At 36.6% G+C, this 22,452-nt stretch overlaps 1 protein-coding gene across 3 annotated transcripts in view; it reads left to right on the plus strand.

Moving 5' to 3' along the window:
- sptbn1 (spectrin, beta, non-erythrocytic 1) overlaps window positions 1-22,052 on the plus strand; it is a 298,918-nt gene extending 276,866 nt beyond the window's left edge. For all 3 annotated transcript variants that reach the window (XM_060831503.1, XM_060831504.1, XM_060831505.1), the window contains 8 exons: window positions 170-254; window positions 521-717; window positions 2,219-2,322; window positions 3,133-3,199; window positions 11,520-11,758; window positions 12,881-13,054; window positions 18,546-18,588; window positions 20,771-22,052. In XM_060831503.1, coding sequence (XP_060687486.1) covers window positions 170-254; window positions 521-717; window positions 2,219-2,322; window positions 3,133-3,199; window positions 11,520-11,758; window positions 12,881-13,054; window positions 18,546-18,588; window positions 20,771-20,986 — 1,125 coding nt within the window. In that variant the 3' untranslated portion in view covers window positions 20,987-22,052. The remainder of the gene's footprint in view (window positions 1-169; window positions 255-520; window positions 718-2,218; window positions 2,323-3,132; window positions 3,200-11,519; window positions 11,759-12,880; window positions 13,055-18,545; window positions 18,589-20,770) is intronic.
- Window positions 22,053-22,452: the final 400 nt, after the last annotated feature.

Raw genomic sequence — 22,452 nt, forward strand, 5'->3', positions numbered from 1 at the left:
ACTTTTATTAAGTTCATTCATTGCATAGATGTTTGTCTCAATTTCTGAATGAATGCTTCATTATTGTATTTCCTTGTAATATGAGAAAAGGAAGGCATTATGAAATGAATAGTAATACCAGTAAGGTTTATCCTACCATTACTTGAATTAATTCTCTTTTCACATATAGATTAAAGAGAAATTGCTGCAACTAACGGATAAGAGGAAAGAAATGATTGACAAATGGGAGGACAGGTGGGAGTGGCTCAGACTAGGTAAATACTAGCTATCATTCTTTCACAGCAGAAATCGTGATTAAGATTTTTTTGAATGTGTGCATTGTTCTACAATTGAATTCTTTGTAAGAATTTTTGGTCAATCTTTCTGACTATGTTGCAATGGAGAGCTTTTTTTCAGAATATTTTGTCTTACAGTTGCATCTGATGTTGATTGCAAATCTGTGAACATAATTGCTTTGCAACGGCATTCTGTCTTTAATTTGTGAATCCTCCTTTCAAGTTTCATTTTGTTTCTTGCTTAGTTTTGGAAGTGCATCAGTTTGCTAGAGATGCAGGTGTGGCAGAAGCCTGGCTTTTAGGCCAAGAACCATATCTGTCCAGTCGAGAATTGGGTCAGAGCGTGGATGAAGTAGAGAAATTGATTAAGAGACACGAGGCATTTGAGAAATCAGCAGCTACATGGGATGAAAGATTTTCAGCATTGGAGAGACTGACAACAGTGAGTATATTTTATGAATAATCCCTTTTCAATATCCCATAAAAACATGTCATCAGTTACAGATCTAGTGCTTCAATCATTTCTTAAAAATAACTAGTCAGCTTGACTTAGTTGGATTTTATTTTGGGTTCTGGGCTAGAATGTTATTTGAGTCAAATGCCTTAATTTTAACTGATTTTTCAATTCTATACGGAGGTGATTTTCTCACGTGCGTGCTGAAATTCATTTGACATTTAATTGAAATAAAGCAGCACGTTTTTCTGTAAAGCAATTAATTGTTCAATTAATCAAAAAGAGAGATTTCAGTGACATGATAATGACGTGATATAGTTCTAATTATCTTCACAAATGCAAATTCAAATAGCATAGTCATAAAATCAGTTTTATGTTTTTATAATCTACATGGTTTTTAATAACTGAACATTAGCTTGTCTCTAGAATTCCTTTTATTTTTGGAGTAACTTACAAAAAGAGAAACATGCTCTATTATTTCTGTGAGACAGGCCAAGCAAATGGGCAACCAGCAAGAGGGAAAAGAGAAACTTAGAGAACTTTATAAGGGAAGGGATTTTAGACTTTTAATTTAGGGAGGAAGACAGTAAGGTCGGGTGTGAGAACTTCTGTAGAATAGAGGCAAGGGGAAGATGTGAAGTAGATTAATGTCAGAAGAATGAAACAGTCATAAGGGACAAATATAGCTGATGGAAATCTTTTGAGTTTAGAATGGTGAATCTGTGGAAAGATTTCAAAGTGAAGGTAAACATTTTGAAATCAATTTTCTGGAGGACTGTGTAGGCTTGGAAGGCAAGGAAGGCTGTACAGGCAAGATAGACAGGCAGGAGGCTGAAAGAACACAGCAAGCCAGGCAGCATCAGGAGATGGAGAAATCAACGTTTCAAGTGTAACCCTTCTTCAGGAATGGGGGTGGGTGTAGGGGTTGCTGTACATAAAGGGTAGGGTGGTGAAGTAAGGATAGATGAAGACAGGTAGAGGGTACAACCAGATTGGTCATTGGGAGGAATGAATCCACTTGATGGCAGGCAGGAGTGGAAGGGAAGGGGAGGGGTTGGGAAGGGGATCGGGAGATGGGAAGGGAGGCTATTTGAAATTGGTGAACTCAATTTTGAGTCCTCCAGGCTGTAGGCTTGAATTTGTAGGATCTTGTGCAAATAAATGGGATCATAAAGTTTTGAATAAATTGTTTATAGAAATGAGAAGAACATTACAAATATCAGCCTGAGGATAAAATAAGTGTTAGAATTGTCGCAACAATGGGGCTGAGGCAGATTTCTGATACAAAGAATTTAATTTCACAAGTTCTGAAATTGAGATTGTACCATGATGTATCTTGACAATTTTCTAATCAATTTATACATTTGACATATAAAATAGACACATTCTGAATTTCAAAAGATTAAAACAAACTGAGAATAATGACCCATAATAGGTTTTATAATTTGAAATCATACAAATGTGAACCTTACATTTCTTATTCTTACAGCTGGAACTGCTTGAAGTGCGGAGGAGGCAAGAAGAGGAGGAAAGAAAGAGGCAGCCATCCCCACAGCCAACCTCACAGCCTTCTGACGAGTCTGAATCACCACAGTAAGATATTATGAAAGATTTTAAATATAACTTTTTAAAAAGCTTTAGCTCTTTGGAAAGTAATAGCCACATTAATGTAGTAACTAACCACCGTACTTAATAATATTCAGTAGAATTTGAACAATGCTCAGACATTAAACATTTTGTAAGAGCTTGTGGGTGGAAGGGAATATCATTGCTTTAGTTTATTTGATCAAAAACAGTTAAGTTTATTTTGTTCCTCAAGCAGAATACAATAATTTCTTGCGTAACATTGCAGTTGCTTTTCTGAAAAGTATAACTCTAAATGAAACAGTACAAGGATTCGATTTTCCCGTTACAAGCAACTTAAAAATTTTATTTAGAATTATTTTGACCTTCATATCGGAATAAAGTATTAAAACAGTTCATAAATGCAGCTCACCACTGCCTTCTCATAGGCAACTAAGGGTGGGCAATAAAGGCTGGTCCAGCAAGTAATGCCCACATTTCATGAATTAATTTTTAAAAATGTAATCCAAGTAACATAAAACAGAGAAACTTAAAGCAAAGACTGACTGTAGTCACTAAAGTGACTGTAGTCATCTATCCTCAGCCTCGTGAAAATGGCCAAGTACAGTATGAAGGCGGGACTTCTGGCCACTCCACCCAGTACTGTCTCTGTTTGGTCCCAGTCGTAAATTCATATGCCAGCTAAACATACCTAGTTGTAGTTTAAATATAAAATGATAAAGAGACATCCACTTTACAGACAGAAAATTGTTTGCCCATGGATGTTCAATTGCATGCATCTTATCTCATGAAGTTTATCTCCTGTTTTCTTTTCCGCAGGGAAGGAGCTAGAGAAGGAGAACACATTTCTCAGAATGGATTACCATCAGACCAGGAGTCCCCACGGGTTAGTTACCGCTCTCAAAACTACCAAACCTACAAAAACTTTCAGAACAGACGAGCTGGCAGTGAATGGGCCCGATCTGGACTGTGAAATTCAAACCAATCAGAATGCAGTATTTGTACCTTTTGAGACTAACCCATACACACATTCATATCTCTTTAACAGATGCTTTTTTCATCTGCTTTGTTTATCAAAATCAGTTTAGTTAATGAATAATTCTGCGAAGAGTATCCATTCATTTCAAGCATTCATACTGCTTTTGGTTCTCTGCCATAAATAATAGCCAGCAATGTATTTGGCAGCCTTGTATGATAAGAACATAAGAAATTGAAAATTTGTTTGTGACCTTAAGAGCTTGTAAGGGGCATGGCTACATGATTAACCAAATAACTTTCCTGATGCAAGCAGCTTTTATATTGCAATTATAAGAATAACTAGATATAATTCATGAGACACGATGACTCCTTGTGTTATTAGAACAGGTGAAAATTTTGTTTTGATGGGCAGCCATCCAAGTTTGAACTGGAGAGATGTGGGAATGGTCAAATATTCTCATCTTTTATTACAATAAGCAATTAGCAAGGATTTAGCCATAATCTTCCTTTAGAAGACTGAATGACTGGCATGGAATTTGAAAGAAGACAAATTATACCTGGTCTATGTAAGGAATGAGTTCTTATTGTTCCTTGTTTTATGTTGTATAATTCAGCTTCTGGGAGCAATTAGAGTGACTGAAAGTACTGAGAGTTTGAAAATGTTGTTTAGCAACAGGGTCATTAATCATCTGTCACAGCAAAACATCCTAATTAAGGGTTACAACAATCAATTCTGTGATTCTGTGGAAACATGAGCTCATTTGAAAAACAATGTTGTAGCTAACCTCACCAGATACAACACGATCAACTCATTTTATAGCTTTACTAGTGCTCCTTGCAGAGCTGAAACCTTATACATACAGTCTATTGAAATAAGCAGTGGCATCAGCAGTGCAGTTGGACTATGTGGTGAATAGAACTAATCCAAAGCATACAGCTTTGAAAGAACTGTACTGTAAATACAAAGGGGTACAATCACAGAGATAAATTGCTGACAGCTTTGAAGTTATTGCATTGGTTTTTATCTTTGCACATGTAGTTATTATGGGATGGGGGTGTCAAATTGATTGGTGATGTTAGATGGTTAAGCTTAGTAACACAAAGACACAAAACAGGCAAATAAAAGAGTGGTGTTGCCCCAACACTCAAACAATGGCTGCATGAAGTATTAACAAGGACAAATTATTCTGTGTTACACTCAAGAACATCCGCCCCAGAAGGAGGTGGTAATAAACTGGACTGACTACAACATCTGGAAATGGGATGCATGAGAAGACAGTGCTCTTTCATCTTAAATGCATCATTCTTGTTCAATAGTTAGACTCATAGAGATGTACAGCACAGAAACAGATCCTTCAGTCCAACTCATCCATGAGGACCAGAGATCCCAACCCAATCTAGTCCCACCTGCCAGTACCTGGCCCATATCCCTCCAAGCCCCTCCTATTCATATATCCATCCAGATGCCTTTTAAATGTTGCAATTGTACCAGCCTCCACCACTTCAACTGGCAGCTCAATCCATACATGTACCATCCTCTATGTGAAAAAGTTGCCTATTAAGTCTCCTTTTCATATCTTTTCCCTCTCACCCTAAACTTATGCCCTTTAGTTCCGGACTCCCCCACTCCAGGGAAAATATCTTGTCTATTTATCCTATCAATGCCCCTCATGATTTTGTAAACCTCTGTAAGGTCACCCCTCAGCATCCGACACTTTAGGGAAAACAGCACTAGCCTATTCAATCTCTCCCTATAGCTCAAATCCTCCAAACCTGGCAACACCATTGTAAATCTTTTCTGAATCCTTTCAAGTTTCATAACATCTTTCCAATAGGAAGGAGACCAGAATATTCCAACAATGTCCTGTACAGCTGCAACATAACCTCCCAACTCCTATACTCAATACTCTGACCAATAAAGGAAAGCATATCAAGCGCCTTCTTCACTATCCTATCTACCTGCAACTCCACTTTCAAAGAGCTATGAACCTGCACTCCAAGGTCTCTTTGTTCAGCAACACTCCCTAGGACCTTACCATTCATTCCACAGATTGGTGCCTGTTTTCTATTCTGCATTTACAGGCAACCTATCTGACTGTCAGAATCATGATGCTTCTGTTTTATAACATGTTTACGTATTTCAAAATAGGTAGTCACTATGCATAAACAGTTGAAAACCTAGCCCCACTCTTATTGTCTTCATGTTGGACATGTGACAATAATCCCTTCCACTTAAGAAAATGTTCCATGCAGTGACATACAGTAGACACATCAAGGTATGTGGTGTGAAGGAAATTTTTGTAAAGTTCTGGCTTTGCTGAGCAAAACATCATTCACCAGGAATAAGCCATAAATATACCAATTGATAACTATAACGACTTTTGCAATGCTAGTAATGCCACAACTGTGTTAAACATTTACTGCAGGGTCAAATCCTTGTTCAGTTCACCTGTTGCTTAGTGAGGCACTCATCCGTACTTGAGGTTTTGTGTCGCATTCTACCTTCTGATCTCTTTCTCATCTTCTACATATCAATTATTTTAAAAATTATTTGAAGTGTTTTAAAAGTAATTTTTCGTGAAGGTATTTATTTAAAAAATGGTCCAGTAGTTTTCAAGAAGTAAATACAGTTCTTAAATCTGAAACACATCTAACAAACCACTGCTTTCATTCCGATTCCAAATGGAGTCCACAACAAAGGAAGGGCAGACTTGATACAAGTATGTCCAAATTGTAGTAGGTGGCAGTTTAAGTGTAATGTGAGTGAAATCTAGATACTGTGTTTCATGCATGTAAAAAAATATAGGTACAAATATTTTGCTCCCTCAAAAATAGCAAGGAACTGAATTGTAGATCCAATAGAAATTAGAATAGTGTCTGCTCTCCTAATTCAGGACTCCCTTTGGAACAGTTGCCTAGCTGCTCTCCTGAATTACTGTGCAGCATTTTATCAGACTGAACAATCACGTATCTACATAACACAATAACCTTATTTATACTATTAATGGACAATAGGTCATATTATTCCATTGACAGAACATCAAATGCTGAGGCTGTTAACTCTGGTTCCATCTGTGTGTTTCAGAGAAAATTACTTTATCCTCTATTGAGGTGTTTGCATAATTAAAGTGGGTTAAAGAGGTTGATTGAAGGTTGCCTGCAAAGAGATGCCAGGTAGACGAATTACGTAAAGCTCATTATTATACCGAAGTAATACCAGGATTCTATTATCTATAGCGTAGGTTTTATTTAACATCAGCAAAAATAAAACAAACAACATTGTTGTAAGCTTTGATTTCTGATCTACAGTTTTTATTGTGAGTATTTCTCTTAATCAAATTGACAAATAATGCCTAACTAATAAAGTGGCCGCCCCAGATGTGATGGAGATTATTTCATAAAACTGATGTGTTGTTCAGTGTCTATGCAGTAAGACCAGTCATACACCAGATAATCTGAGTGATGCATTAAATGTATCTATCACTATTTAATATGGTCCCCAGGAGGGAAATACTTAAGATAATGGTTTTATGTTTTATTTCTGGCTGGTGCTGACATCAGGGGAAAGCAAAATTCAGCACATTCCAGTCACTTATAAATTATTTCTGAAAAGAGATTTGGCAACAACAAATTTTGGCAATGCCAAAGTGTCAGCAGACTTTTAAGCTTACTGTCAGCTTTTTAAGTTTTAACAATTATTTTTAATTTGGTCTTTCAATTTTTCAAGCAAAACCTATTTTTGCTTAAAAACAAATTAAATTCAACATATGAAAGAGAATATATACTGTTTAAGTGAACTTAGTGTCAGTGACAGTGATTTTCTGCATTCTGATTGCAGCAGTGGTTTTCCTTACTGCAGGAAAATATGTCTTGAGTAGTTTACATGAAATCTGAGACATCGAGCACTAAGCTGAGATGGATTTATTAATAAATTGCTAGCAAGTTTGAAAGCCACTCATACAAGCGACAGTCATCAAGGCCTTATCTTATATTCAAATAACATGGAGCACATTAACATCACTAAACAGAATCCAGAGCTATTAGTGTATTTTTTTCCAAATCAAATATTGCAAAACAACAAAACTAGGTGTTAAAACTTCCTCCAAATATACGTTAAATAATAAATACTAAAATACTAAATTTTGTTCATGTTCGTTATATGAGTACATGTGGCATTTTTGTTCATACAGTGGAGTTATCATTTTGAATTACTTCCATATTCTCCATTGTAGCTAAATTACAAACAATTTATCACTTTACTGTCAATTGATTCAAATGAATTAGTTACTTCTCTCCCTTATATCATCGTCCCTGTACCTTGCACTGTTTGTTGTTGCAATATTAATATTTTGTGTTTTCTCTGCAATGATGATGATGGATTATGCACATCGATATAGGAGCTCTGTTTGGGGGGATGGTTCATAAGACTTCAGTGGTGAATGTCTTAAATGTTGGCAATTTCATTGAATGAGTTAAAATTCTGGTAACAAAATTAACTTTTGAGTAGTACATCTTGATTCTGTTTAATAGCAGTTAAGTCAAAATTTGATGGAGTTCTAAGCAAATTGTTAATAATTTACTCTACATTTTAAAATATAAGAATCAGTCAGTTCTCAAATATTCAAAGTTCCTATTAAGTCTGGTTTTATTCTTCAGCAGCTGGAAGGATCAAAGCTTGTGTGATTTGCCAATCTATATCTCTTTTAAATAATATTTATTGAAATTTAATTTAGGCCCAATTTAAACTTGCTCTTTTGGGTGTTTGCCATTTAATATTTTTCAAATGTAATCTGTCTTTGAACCACTTTAATTGTTTTGTGCTCGCAAAGTTTGTTGATACGTTTTATTTTCACCTTTAATCACAGGCTATTCTTACTGCATGTTTGTTCATTTTGATTCAATTGTTAGCCATTGACTAATTGAACATTAAAGCATTGCTACTAACACACACGAATGGAACAATTCTGGCATTAGTTTTGATTCTGTTGTAACTGTCACTTGATTACCTAACTTGTGTCATTTTTGTTTTCAATGGTATTTATTTTTGCATGTGTTTAGCATGTTTAAACCTTAATTATTAAAGTTCACCTTATATTTAATGTTTGTTAACTTTGTGTTTGTGTTTCTGAAAGAGCATTGTCATAGTTTGTACATATGTTTCTCTCTCAGAACTGTATGTCTTTAAAGTATTAATGTGAATAACTTTAAACTTAAAAGGCCAGAGGTCACAATAACACAAATGCCTAGTATTCTGTTTTGTGTTCTCTCTGAATTTACAAACACAATTTTACTTTGTTAGTCCTATTCATTTAATCAGATTCTTTGAAGTATTTCCCATTAACTGCAACTTTTTTTTTACAGTAGAGGGTGCCTTAGAGTTAATCTACAGTATTCAGTATAACTGATTCTCTACAGAGCTTTCAATTTTGACCAGGAAGCGTTCATGCATATATTTCCAGGTTTTTAGATGTTTTCTAATTAGTCTGTTAAGATATGTTACTGCACAGTCTGGAGCAGTTAGGACTTGAACCGAGGTCTCTTGGCACATAGGTAAGAACCACTGCACCACCAGAGCTGCTTTACTGTCAGCTTTTTATTTTACCAAATTCTATGGAAAATCATTGAGAAAGATAATTGGCAATTTAAAGAAAGATGTCATCAAATGAAACTGGTGGAATTATCATATGTACCAAATATATGGCAGAGAAGGCTATTTAATGCCATCTCAGCCCAAGAAATGGCTTCACTATGAGATTTGTGATATCAAATTGAAATGTCAGACAAAAATCTTTATTTTGCTCCACCCAATTTTCCTTTGTGCATCAGTCTCTTTTCAGCTATTAATGAATGATTAATCATTGAGCTGAGGAATTGTATATATATCTATTTACCTAAAGAAAGTATGAGTGTTATTGTGCCAACGGACAATTTGAGATATGAAAGTGCTTAAACATACTTGTCATGTAAAAGCTTTGGAAGTTGTCTGTTTCTGCAATGTCAGGTTTTTTTTTAATCCTGAGTTAATGTGCAAAATAGGAGGGAAATAAGGCAGCTAATTTTTGCTTTCCCTTTTCTAAAAAAGTTGTATATGTGAAGTCATATTTGAAGGTCTAAAGAGCTATCAGTATAGTCTGTACAATATTGGAAAGCATAAAAGGGACAATCAATCAGATTTATAAGGTAATGCTATAGTCACCTGAATTAATTCATATCCGGTGTCTGCATCTAATGTAAGAAGAATTCAAGATGTTACCTCTTGGCCTGATATGAATTTGCAACTGTACACATTTGACTCTCCATTAATTGAAACTAAAGCACGAGAAAATATTTTGCTTTAGCTAATTACATAATGTTTATAGTGTGACTAGATAACTACAGCATGTACCTTACAAGTATGATTCAGAAAAGTATTGATAGCATGAAAACCAAGAGTGATCTGCATTTCTGTGGCTAAATATAGTGGAATTATAATTCAAATAATTTGGATGACTGGATTCTGAAGATACCCACCCTATCCAGATAGAGACTGCAGAGCTGCTGGAAGCTTGGCTGCTCTCTAGGTTGTCAGGATCACACTGCAGCAAGCGGCACGAACAACAAAGCGAATGATGGACAAGACCTTAGGTCTGTCTGTTTTTGGGGGTAAATAACTGTGTTGGCTTTGAGTGACTTCTTTGGCTTTCTTAACAAATTTCAAATTCGTAATATAGTTTAAAATGTTATGATTAGTCTGCTTAAAATGCTGTTTGCATTGAAAGCTGTGTTCCTTCTTTTATCTTATTAAATTACAAATCACTAAATCTAGATGGTGGAATTGGTCTGCATGATGTGATTCATAAATATTAAAATCTCTGCATGCCTAAATGATGTTTTAATTGAAAAAAAGTGAATGAGCATAAGCAAAGTCTCAGCTAAAAGAGAGCTCAATCTATATTGAAGGGGAGCTAATTGGAATGTGATAGCTAAATGTCATTTTCTTTGTCTGGTTGGGTACACCCTCAAAATTTTCACAGTCTTCCCATTAGCATCTGTATAAAGACCACTCTAGAATTAGTTTTTGTTTAGTAAAGTGTCTTGGGGACAGCACATTTATATACTGGCATTGATTGATGTAAAACTTTACATTGAGAGTTTTCCTTTCCATTTCAAAAATCCAGCTGCAGTGCTCTTTTTTGTTCTTGATTCTAGTGAAGCGATTTGATGCCACATTCTCTCAGCAGTGTCACATCTGAATTGCCTTAAGATTATATTCAACAGACAAACCAAGTAGTCATGGGTTAATCTTAATTCTAGTTGAGAAGAATATAAAAAAGGAAAAAAGCTTAGAAAAAATCTTATAGTAAACACCTCATTTTTTTTCTAAAAAAATAGTACTTGATATAGACTTTGTTTATATTCATTTCATATTCATAACAGTTTACCTTGGCGAGGTCACTGTTAAAGTAGCTGTGTGCTTAGCATCACTGGTTGGAAGAAAAAATTGATATGCAAGAATGCTTTGAATCTGCTTCCTACTTAGAGGCTGCTGTTACATGTCAGTCATTTCAGGGGTTACGGGAGCTTCCTGGTAATTGTCCAATAGGTTCCACTATGTTAATCTTAGGAATAAAGATTTTCACCCTTGTTTCTTTCATTAAAATTGGCAATACCAGCAGTTTACTCCGTTCCCCTTTTTCATGAGATTTGGAAAATTCGGAAGCGAGCAACCTTTGTTCAGGTGCACGTGCACCTGTAGCTTTCTGCTACCTATTCAAGTTACCACATAAAATTAGAAATCAAGTATCAGCACTAGCTTTTTGAGCATTCTGATCATTATCATTGGGCTTGCTCCTCCATATCCAGATACATTCAATTTGAGCTTGGATCAATGGCTGGGCATTTGGAGTTAAAATCCTGCTTTTCTTCCCTCCCTACTACTGTAAGAGTCCTATTGTCTCTTCAACTAATTCCTGTTATAACATGAATCCAAGTTAGGACTTTAGTTACCCACATAATTAAATTCACTGTGGTGCTGTCCAGACAACCTTTTCTCATCAATTCATATAAATCCATAAACACCTGAATATACTGTAACTCGCATCCATTGCATTTGTCAATACATAAAATTCATACACCAAAATTAAAATTTTCAGTGCATGTAGAATGCAAAGCCTCTGGTGTGTGTTTGGTCTCAGTCACTTTTTGGACTGCATTAAAATAGTGATTAACCTGTGATCTATTTAATTCAGGTGTCTCAGACAATTGAAACAAGCGAGATGGTGAATGGTGCTACTGAACAGAGAACCAGTTCAAAAGAACCCAGCCCTGCAGCTTCGCCAACATCAGATCGCAAAACTAAGACCTCACCTTTGCAGGCTCAATCTGCTACTTTACCTGTTAAGTCACAAGAAACTCCTTCAGCACAGATGGAAGGATTCCTACATCGCAAACATGAATGGGAAGCCCACAACAAGAAAGCATCAAGCAGGTGTGTCATTTTCTCAAGTACACACAAGTATATGAAGTTGCTTGAATCTAGACTATCTCATGCAATTCCTGTTTAATTTATTCAGATTGTGAACCCTTCTTTGGTCAGCTTGCACCTCTAGTAGCAAAGAGAGAAATTTGTTCTCAGACCTTCTCAATTCTGCCGACAATTTCCTGCCTTATGCCTTGATCTTTTGTTTCTTCTTGTATCTATCTTTCTAGCTGCGTAATGTTTGAATGGACAGGCCCCTTAAATTATTTTGTGTGATCTGTATCTTAGAAGTAACTTAGCTGTAACTTACAGGCCAACTTGTGCAAACTTACGTGGAATCTTTCAGGTCATGGCTATACAATCTATTCTGTCGTCTTCACCTGTAAGCAGGAGTATTTAGCACTGCTAGTTGTATCGGCTGTACTGCATTGCAACACAGCAAACAGCTATTTTGAGTCATCATTTAGGACTGTAGTAATTCAATAGGCATATTAAGAACTTCTGCAGAATGCAAAAAACATTGAGATATGTTAAAATTATTTTTATATAATGTAAAAACGTGGCCCATGTAGAGATAATTTATTAAGAGTTCAAACTGGTTTTGGGAAGAGGATCTGAGATGTACTATTTGGTAGGTATGCAGAGGGTTTTCAAAATAGGTGTTAACTAATCAATCTCAGTAAAATGTTCAACATGGAGAATTCCTTTGTGGTTTACTAAGTAAACACAAAGCTAGGAACATTATTCAACCAGATGAAGTTCCGAGTTCAATACTCAAGCTATTCCAAACCAGTTGATGTTCCTCAGATTAAATGGATCGAACAGTTGAAGTTAAGAAGGGGACAGTCTGCCACGGAAACAGTGTGAAACCCTGGTATGGATGTTCCATAAATCTGAATTGTGTTTGGCTGTTGTATAATAGTTAACGTCAGTATTGAATTCACAAGGAGAATTGACTGTTTGAATAAAACACTCATAGGCTTATCGAATCCAGGGAAAATAGTACTTAGAATCCAAGTTTGATCCTTAAGAGAAAAGTAGAACATCTTAAATTCAACATTATGGCATTGATTGTGTAAATGTTGATATCTTGTATAACTGCAGGACTATTAATGAGAACTTTTTTTTCAGATCTTGGCACAATGTGTATTGTGTGATAAATAATCAGGAGATGGGCTTTTATAAAGATGCAAAGAATGCTAGTTCAGGTATCACGTATCATGGTGAGGTTCCAATTAGCCTAAAGGAAGCACTCTGTGAAGTAGCTGTTGATTATAAGAAGAAGAAGCACGTTTTTAAGCTAAAGTAAGTACTTTTTTCTTTGTCCCCTTTTGTGCTATACTCAACACATGAAATGTGAAATATGTATCTTTCAAATCCATTCTAAAAGATCATAAGTTGTAGAAACCGAATAACCCATTGAGTTTGCTCCACACCTTGAGATCACAGCTGAACTAATAATTCTCAAACCCATTTTTCTGCCTTTCCTCCATGCCCTTGATTCCTTTACTCATTAAAAAAACTATATCTCAGCCTTGAATATACTTAATGACTTTTCCTCTACAGTCCTCATTGGTAAAGAATTTCATAGATTCCATACCCTCCAATGGAAGAAATTTCTCCTCATCCCTTTTTTAAATGGGAGACCCCTTATTCTGTGATTGTGCCCTCGATATCACATGGAGAGATATTCTTTCCGTATCTATCCTGTCAGGTCTCCGAAGAATGTCATATGTTTTAATAAGGTTGCCCTTCATTCTTCTAAACTCCAATGAGGACAGGCCCAAACAAATGAACCCTATTCTCATAAAACAGACTCTATATTGGGATCAGCTTTGTGAACTTTCTCTGGACTGCCTCAAATGCTAATGTAAATTTCCTTAGAGATGGGGCCCAAAACTGTTCATGGTATTCCTATTGTGATCTGACTAATGCAATGTACCGTTTTAACAAGAAATCCCTACTTTTTATTTCCTTTGGAATAAAAGCCAACATTCCATTTTTCTTCACTATTAACTTTTGAACATGGATGCTAGTTTCTTGTGATTGATACATGAGGACTCCCAAATCCTCTGTACTGTAGCTACCTTAAGGCTTTCTTCATTTAAATAATATTCAGCACTTTTATTCTTCTTGCTAAATGCATAACCTTGTTTACCCACATTATATTCCATTTTCCAAGTTTTAATCCACTTGCCTTTCCACCTTTTTGTCATCGGTAAATTGGGCTTTAGTACATTCACTTTTCTCACCCAGGTCATAGCTTTTCATGATTTACAGATTGCCATCCCTTATCCCAATTCTGTCTTCTGGTAGTTAGCTAATCCTCCATCCATGCCATTATACTACCTCTAACACCATGAACTCTTACCTTATTAAATAGCCTAACATGTGGTACCTTATCCAACATCTTCAACGATTCAAAATATATATCACAGCCACTGTCTCCCCTTTTATGTATCCTACTTCCTACAACCTCAAAAATTCTAATAAATTTTTCAGGCATGATTTCTACTTTATGAAACCATGCTGTTTGTATTATGTATTTCTAAATACTCTGCTATTACATCCTTTATAATAGACTTTAATATTTTCCCAATAACATACAGTTACAAGATTCTTGCAGCCTGTGCTGACAGAAGTGGATGCAATGAGGATGAACAAACTGACCACAGCTGTTCAAATGGGCGAAGGAAATAGATGTGTTGTTATAATGGTAATGGGCAGGAGTGGTAAGGAACAGTAAGAAGGATAAATATTGGGATTTGCAGCATGAGCGTAACTCTCGAAGACTGTGCCTGCCCCTTGTCAAGATTAAGGACATCTCCTTCCCGCTGGAGAAGAACTTGTAGTGGGAAAGTTGTGGTCCAGTAGTCATCATCCATGTTGGTACCAATAATGATGATAAGACAAGGCAGGAGGTTCTGCTGAAAGATTTAAAATAGTTTGGAGCCAAACTCGAAAGTAGAACTTCGAAGTTAATAATCTGTGGATTACTACACAAACCATGGGTAAACTGGCAGATGGTTTAAAGATATGTCAAGAATCTAAATATGTGGTTCAGAGATCGGTCTGGGTGGGTGGAATGGATTTCAGGTTATCAGGTAGTAGCACTGGTACTGGGGTAGAAAGGAGCTGTTTCATGAGATGGACTTCAGTTGGGACCATTGTTGTCGTGAGTCCACTAGCTAAGGCAGTAGAGCGGGCTTTAAACTAATGAGGAGGGGAATTGTTTGGGAGAAAAAAAGTGTAGCCTTACAAAGCCAGAAGATATGGCAGCATTACAGAGCATCTATTTGGATAGTGATACCCAGTGTGAGACAGGAAGGGATAGATTGAACAAACTTTTTAAAAAAAGCACTAAATAGGGTCAGGGAGAAAAATGCTAAGAAGATCAAATTAATTTTATCTCTTTACTTGAATTCTGGTAATATTTGGTACAAAATAAATGAAATAATGGTGCAGATCAAGGTTAATGGGTATGATTTTATTGAAGTTGTGGAGACATGGTTACACAGAGATCAATGTTGGAAAGTAAACACTCAGGGGTGTGTTAAATTTGGAAAGAGAAGCAGGATAGCATTGATAGCACCGGATGGGTTAAGTACGATAGCAAGAAATAACCTTACATCAAAAAATATAGAATCCATATGGGTGGGGTTAAGAAATTAAAAAGGGTAAGACACTGTTAAGAGTTATCTATGAGTCCCCCTAACAGTAGCTGTGCGGTATGATAGAGAAGGAAATAATGAGGATAAGTTAAAAATACATTATGTTAATCCTAGATGACTTTAATCTTCGTGTAGATTGCAGTCGCTAGATTGGCAGAAATAGCCACAAAGAAGAATTCAGTGTGTGTATTTGGGACAGTTTCCTAGAACAATATTTGTGGACCCAACAAGGGATTAGGCTGTTTTGGATCTGGTGATGTGCAATGAGATGAGTTTAATAAATGATGGCAGTGTAAAATATCCCTGGGAAACAGTGACAGTAGCAGAATTTTACATTCAGTTTGAGAGGGATCAACTTAGATCAGAAATGACTGTGCTCAGCTTAAATAAGGATAATTACAAAGAAATGAGGGCAAAACTGTCTGGAGTGAATTAGGAAATGAGTTTAGCAGCAAAGAAGATTGAGGAACAATACTAGGCATTTAAGCAAATAGTTCATGCTCACATAAAAGATATGTCCCAACTGAGAAAGAAGGATTCTGTGAAAGGGAGAAGTTGACTATGGTTCACAAGGGAAGCTAATGATAGCATCAAATTGAATGAACAAATATACAATGTGGAGGAGAAAGTGAGGACTGCAGATGTTGGAAATCAGAACTGAAAATGTGTTGCTGGAAAAGTGCAGCAGGTCAGGCAGCATCCAAGGAGTAGGAGAATCGACGTTTCGGGCATGAGCCCTTCTTCAGGAATTAGGATAATGTGCCAAGCAGGCTAAGATAAAAGGTAGGGAGGAGGGAGTTGGGGGAGGGGTGTTGGAAATGCAATAGGTGGAAGGAGGTTAAGGTGAGGGTGATAGTCCAGATGGGGGTGAGGGTGGAGAGGTCAGGAAGAAGATTCTGAGTTCATTCCTTGTGGTAGGAGGGTTCCTAAGTGGAAGATGAGGCGCTCTTCCTCCAGCCATCGTGTTGCTATGGTCTGGCGAAAGAGGAGTCCAAGGACCTGCATGTCCTTGGTGGAGTGGGAGGGGGAGTTGAAGTGTTGAGCCACAGGGTGGTTGGGTTGGTTGGTCTGGTTTCTCCAGTTTCCTCATTTCCCTTCCCCCACCTTGTCTCAGTTCCAACTCTCAAACCCAGCACCACCTTCCTAACCTGCAATCTTCTTCCTGACATCTCCGCCCCCACCCCACTCCGGCCTATCACCCTTACCTTAACCTCCTTCCACCTATCGCATTTCCAACGCCCCTCCCCCAAGTCCCTACTCCCTACCTTTTATCTTAGCCTGCTTGGCACACTCTCCTCATTACTGAAGAAGGGCTCATGCCCGAAACGTTGATTCTCCTGCTCCTTTGATGCTGCCTGACCTGCTGCACTTTTCCAGCAACACATTTTCAGCTCAAATATACAATGTGGTAAAGTTTAGTGGTAAGCTGAAGGACTGGGGAAATTTTAAAACTGACAAGACAACCAGTAAAAAGAGGGAGAAGATAAACTGAGGGCAAGCAGTAAGTAATATTAAGACTGATAGCATGATAAAAAGGGACAGGTGGAAGTGAGCATAGACCCATTATAGAATGAGGTGGGGAAATAATAATGGGGAACCAGGAGATGGCGGCAGAGTTGAATAAATGCTTTGCATCACTCTTCACAGTAGAAGACACGACGAGCATCCCAAAATTACTAAGTAATCAAGGGGCAAAAGGAGGAGTGAAAATAAATACAACAGCTATCATTAGAGATGAAGTGTGAGGGAAACAACAGAATGTTCCTAGTGGATAATTAACTCCTGAAAGAGAAAATAGGACAACATTTTGGATGTTGCTTGAATATAATTTTCAAGTCATAGATAAAATAGTTAGAAAATGTAATACTAAGAAGTAGCAAAGCAAAGTTAGTAAATTTTTAATCATGTTGAATTATGTCTGAGCTGAATTAGCAATGGTAATGATTACAAATGAAATGCAGCCAAATCAGGTTCCTATTGAATGTCGCAATGAGACAAAGTTACTGTGTTTCCTTCACACAGATTTGCAAAAATTGCTATCATTAACTTGAATTATTTGCATAAATTTCCATTCAAACTGATTCTCATTAGCCTTTCGATTTTTTTTTATTTAGAGATTCTAGGAACTCATTGCATCCGTCCATGATATTTACAATACCTGGTTCATACAGATCAATTTGTGAACTACTAATTGGTCAGACATGTTTACCTGTTGTTTCAATATTATAATCTCTTCATTGATTTGAAACAGTCCATTCAAGTAGTGCTTTGCAACAGTGTGATGCAAGTAGAGTTTTTTTTACTGTAATTTCCTCTCAAAGTTGAGTTTGTACCATGGTATAGAAATACAGATGGCCGATGCCCCTTAATACTTTGTGCCATTCCTGCGAGAGCCTCAACAATGACTGTCAGTTAACAAGCTACTGAGACCAAAAGGGTCAGCCGATCATTTTGCCTACTATCCAACCACAAATGCTTGCATTGAAGGCTAGATAATGACCTATATGCCCTAACATTTTAATTGCCTTCCCTACTTTAATCCTAAGGCAGTTCCTACCTGTGCTGTGGTCAATAAGTTCGTTTCAGCTTGAGATTAAATCTACAATCTTTTTAGTAGGCAGGGCTGTTTATAATGGATAAGATGCTGGGCAGGTTCATCAATTACTGATATAGTGAAGATTGAAGAAAAGTGATTAGAAATTAGCATTTAGTACATGATTCTGCATTTCTGTCTCACCTATAGTGTCAAATGTGTGCAAAAATGACTAAACATTTCTAATAGATGCAATTTTTTTTTAAAAAATTCAAGCATTAGCTACAAAAAATATATATAATGCAGTCTATTATCTATTCCACCTTACCTCTCAAAGGTGATATTGGGTATGCTTGCTTGAATGATGTTTGCTGGTTTCTCACAAGCAACTATTCTTTGTATGTAGTGTCCAATAGCTCACCAGTTGATTGTGGGAGCATCCTTCTCCCCTTTATTCTTTTCAAAACATCCACAAAAACTAAACAGTTTTTTCTGTTAGTAGTTAGTGGATGAATCCAGTAACTATGGTATGGTTAGTTTTATACTGTGACAGAACCAAATGCAAGTAATGTGTTTTTCTCGTTAAAAACAGGCTGAGCGATGGCAATGAATATCTCTTCCAAGCTAAAGATGATGTAAGTTTCTAAATTAGTCAAGGACAAATTTAAGCATTTATTATTTTGTTTGCATTTCATTATTCAGGTTATTTTTATTTCCCCAGTAATATATTCCTGAATCTTTGATGCGTGAATTAAGTTTTACAATGTTTAATTGTGTACAAACTCTCTTGTTTCTTAATTGTAATTTTTGCTAAATGTTCATGGTTCAGTGTAATCTACTTTGTCCAGTCATGGATCCTTTATTTATTTATACATAAAGCAAAATTTTGATGAAGGGTGCCATTAAGACTGAATCTTTTTTTTTCTGCATTTTGATTGTGGACTCAAATGGGAAAAGGACTTTTTTTAAAAAAAATTATTGAACATGATAAATGCAACTTACTAAAATTCATTGTTAGTGTTGTTTATGCTACTGTTTGACCGGTCTGGTTACAGACAGGCTAGCACCAGGGGTAGATGTAATCATTAGAAGCTGAAACCACCTATGCAGCTAGAAGGGAGATTATTCTCTTCAAAGAATTTAACAATTTCTATAATAAAAATTCACTTTGTGAGAGGCGCTTGCAAATGTTGTTGTTTCTGCAAAAATCACAAGGCTGAATCATGAGGGTGTATACCAAGAAATAACTAGCCAAAAAGGGAGGTGGTCAACTGGTAGAAACAGATGTATTGACATGACAGTTACAACTGTCACGCACATAGGGAGTTTGTATGAACAAGATAACCAAATAAGACCCAGTGTTGCGTCAGCAAAGTAATAAGACTCAGCTATCGGTGGGGGGTGGGGTTTGCATGCTAACAACAGGCCAGACAGATGTGGTAAGCCGATTAGATTAGCAGATGCACAGAGCAATACAACTGTCACACATGAGGTACAGAGGGGCTCATAGAAAACCGTATAAACGTGCAATAAAATTATTCAGAAGTGTGCCCACTTTGTGGTCACCCAGGCTTGCAAGAACTTATGAATAAAGACTGCTTCAGAATTTGACTCGGACTGAAATTATTGAACAGTGAGCTTCGTTTCTCACAACTTTGAGGATTGAAGATTGGCATCAGTAATGGCTGGTGATTAAAAGCTGATCCATAAAACCTTTTTCTTGCTAGTCTTAAATTTGAAAGGTTGGAAAATGTGTGTTTGAAGGGAAGGCAAGTAGACAAGGTAAGGATGTCATCCATAGATGATAGCTACTCGCAGGATGACTTCTCAAATCAGAAAGTACTAGGGGTGGAGGATAAAAATCAAAAGCCAAAGTTATTTTCTTTGTCACTAGATGAGTCACGTTTGTCAGAATGCCAGAAATTGCATAGTTATCAGAACTTGTAATAATGAGTCAAAAAAGGAAACTCAAAAAAGGAAAAGGCCACAGCTCCAACTGTTGCTGTAACTGCAATGAAGAGATAGGAGGTAAACACTGCTGAGATTATATGGGTCAGATGGCAGACTGGCACCGGGGGTGTGTACAAAATGAGTCCTGGCTGGCAACAAATAGCTCAGTGTTTCGTGGAGGTGTGACCAGTTGTAGATGACAAACTGTCTCTCTGCCAATAACTATGTGGTTGGTTCCTGAGTAGCTGGACAGCTTGAGGATGTGAACAATATTGCCAAAAGCCATTGGTTCCCCAGAAGGGGAATTAGTGTGTCTCTGCAATAAAAGTAAGTGAAGCTTGAAGAAAGCCAGTTATTTTTTCCCATCAGTCGGTGTAAGCTGTTGGTTTTTATGAATAAGTCAGACACTTAACAATTTGTGGCATAGTTGCTCTCCAACCATGGCAAGGAAGTGAAAGTATCTGGAAAAGAGAGGTCGGAGAACATCAAGGCCATTAAAATGCCTTTGCAGATTTTCCTTCCACCCATAACACTTTTTTTTCTGTCTGTGTTTGTCTATATGTTTGTCTAAGAAAGTGTTTTATAAGGGATTTAAAATTATAACTCACACAGTTACATGTCAACAGTCCCAGTTGTTTATCTGCAGCTAGGGTTAAATTATTTATAATAAATAGCCAATGTTGTTAAATCAGAAAGCTGGTTTTCAGTTTTCCTGGCTTTACAAAGTAAGATAATTTGCACACTTAGATAAAATCTTTAAATTTTGTGATGATGCCTGGAATAATGGACTTGATTTCCAGCATCCTACCCCAGTGAGACAGTACTATAAATATTTTAACTTGGTGACAACCTCATTTTTGAAAACAGGAGGAAATGAACAGCTGGATTCAAGCTATCACCTCGACTGTGTCTACAGACAAGAGTGAGGCAACTCCAAGCAGTCAGAGTACCCCAGCAGCTAGTCGTGCACAGACCCTACCAGCCAGTGTTGTTTTGACTGGGGAATCCAGCCCTGGGAGACGAGAAAAAGACAAAGAGAAAGACAAAGAGAAGAGATTCAGTCTGTTTGGCAAGAAGAAGTAAAGCAGCTCAACAGCCTTCGTTTCTTTATCAACAAAACTCCAGCATGAGCATTTAGAACCAGTGCATTATACTTTGTGCCTCATGTACCTCAAGGCAGTTAGTTTTAATTTATGGAGATCATCAAAGAGTTGCTTAATCTCTAGAATGTGAGGTGCATTTGGCAGTTTTCATTTCCAATTAAAGGGCCAGTTGTTAATGATTTATATGTAGTTTAGGATCCAAATATCTAAATTTCTCCTCAATTTTGTGAGGCTGTCTTGGAAATAAAACAACTTACATCCATGTGCTACTGGAATGCAAGGCAGCAATGCTTTTGAAATCTTTTATTGTGCACATGGAATATGGATTAAAAAGATCCAAAATACTTGTCCAACTCCATTTATCAAAGTTGCTATTCCTGAGTCTTGGCTAGTAGAAACTTCCATTTTACATTTATTTAAAACGTATATTGTATCATCTTTGCTATGACAAAAGGCAAATGTGCATTAATTTGCATTTTAATTAAATAAAAATCATGTTAGCCTGGCAGCAGATATTAACAGAAACTATTAGGTTTTTGTGCAGCAAGCGTGAATAAAGAATGTTGGTATATAAGAATGAATTAGTATACTGATTCACTTTTAAATAATCTGTAATTTTAACTTCCTTTTTTGTTGCTCAGTTGCATTATACTGTATGTTTCAAATAATTCTAGTACAAAGTATAAAACCTTAGATGTATATTAAAACCTTTCAAAGCATTGATGTTAAGTGTTGAAGTGGGGATTCATTATCTGGAAAAGTAATGTTACTCAAATGGTTATTTGCTTGTTGGCTAAAGCACTGTGTCTTAATTTTGCTATATTATCTTACTATTTGATACATAGTGTGTATTTCTGTCATTGTAACTATTGTAATGAAAAATTCATCTTACTGCACAATCAGGATACATAATAGGAATGAATCCTTGCAAAAACTGGGCCTGTAGTCAAATAGTACAACAGGCTTTCTGTTGTATGGGACTGCACCTGTAGAGTTTTACCCTATCTGTTAAAATGTGCGATGTCATTAAATGCTTTTAAAACTTATTGTGCCATGGGTATTCTTGTATAAGTTTCAATAAACCTTCCTGTTTTAGAGCTAAATGTGGTTTGTGTACACTGGAGAAACCTTTGCCTCAATATATTATCGTTTCAGTGTTCTAACTGCTGTATGTAATCACCAAGTTCATTACTTTGGAAAGATTCTTACCAACTTACCCCCAGCATTGAACCACAGCAGTTTAAATGCAGGGCTGAAATGATTGGCAGCAATATGTATTAATCTAAACTGGCTAAGGTGTGCACAAAATTTTATTTTTCTGAGGGTGCCTAATATTGCCAAATTATAGGTGGATTTATCTTGTTGGCTGTACTAGTTTATAATCCAATCTAAACCAAATCCAAAATTTTACATGGTCACTTTCATTAGCTAGGTATTAATATCCTA

The sequence above is a fragment of the Hemiscyllium ocellatum genome, chromosome 10 (genome assembly GCF_020745735.1).
Source record: "Hemiscyllium ocellatum isolate sHemOce1 chromosome 10, sHemOce1.pat.X.cur, whole genome shotgun sequence".
Lineage (NCBI taxonomy): Eukaryota > Metazoa > Chordata > Chondrichthyes > Orectolobiformes > Hemiscylliidae > Hemiscyllium > Hemiscyllium ocellatum.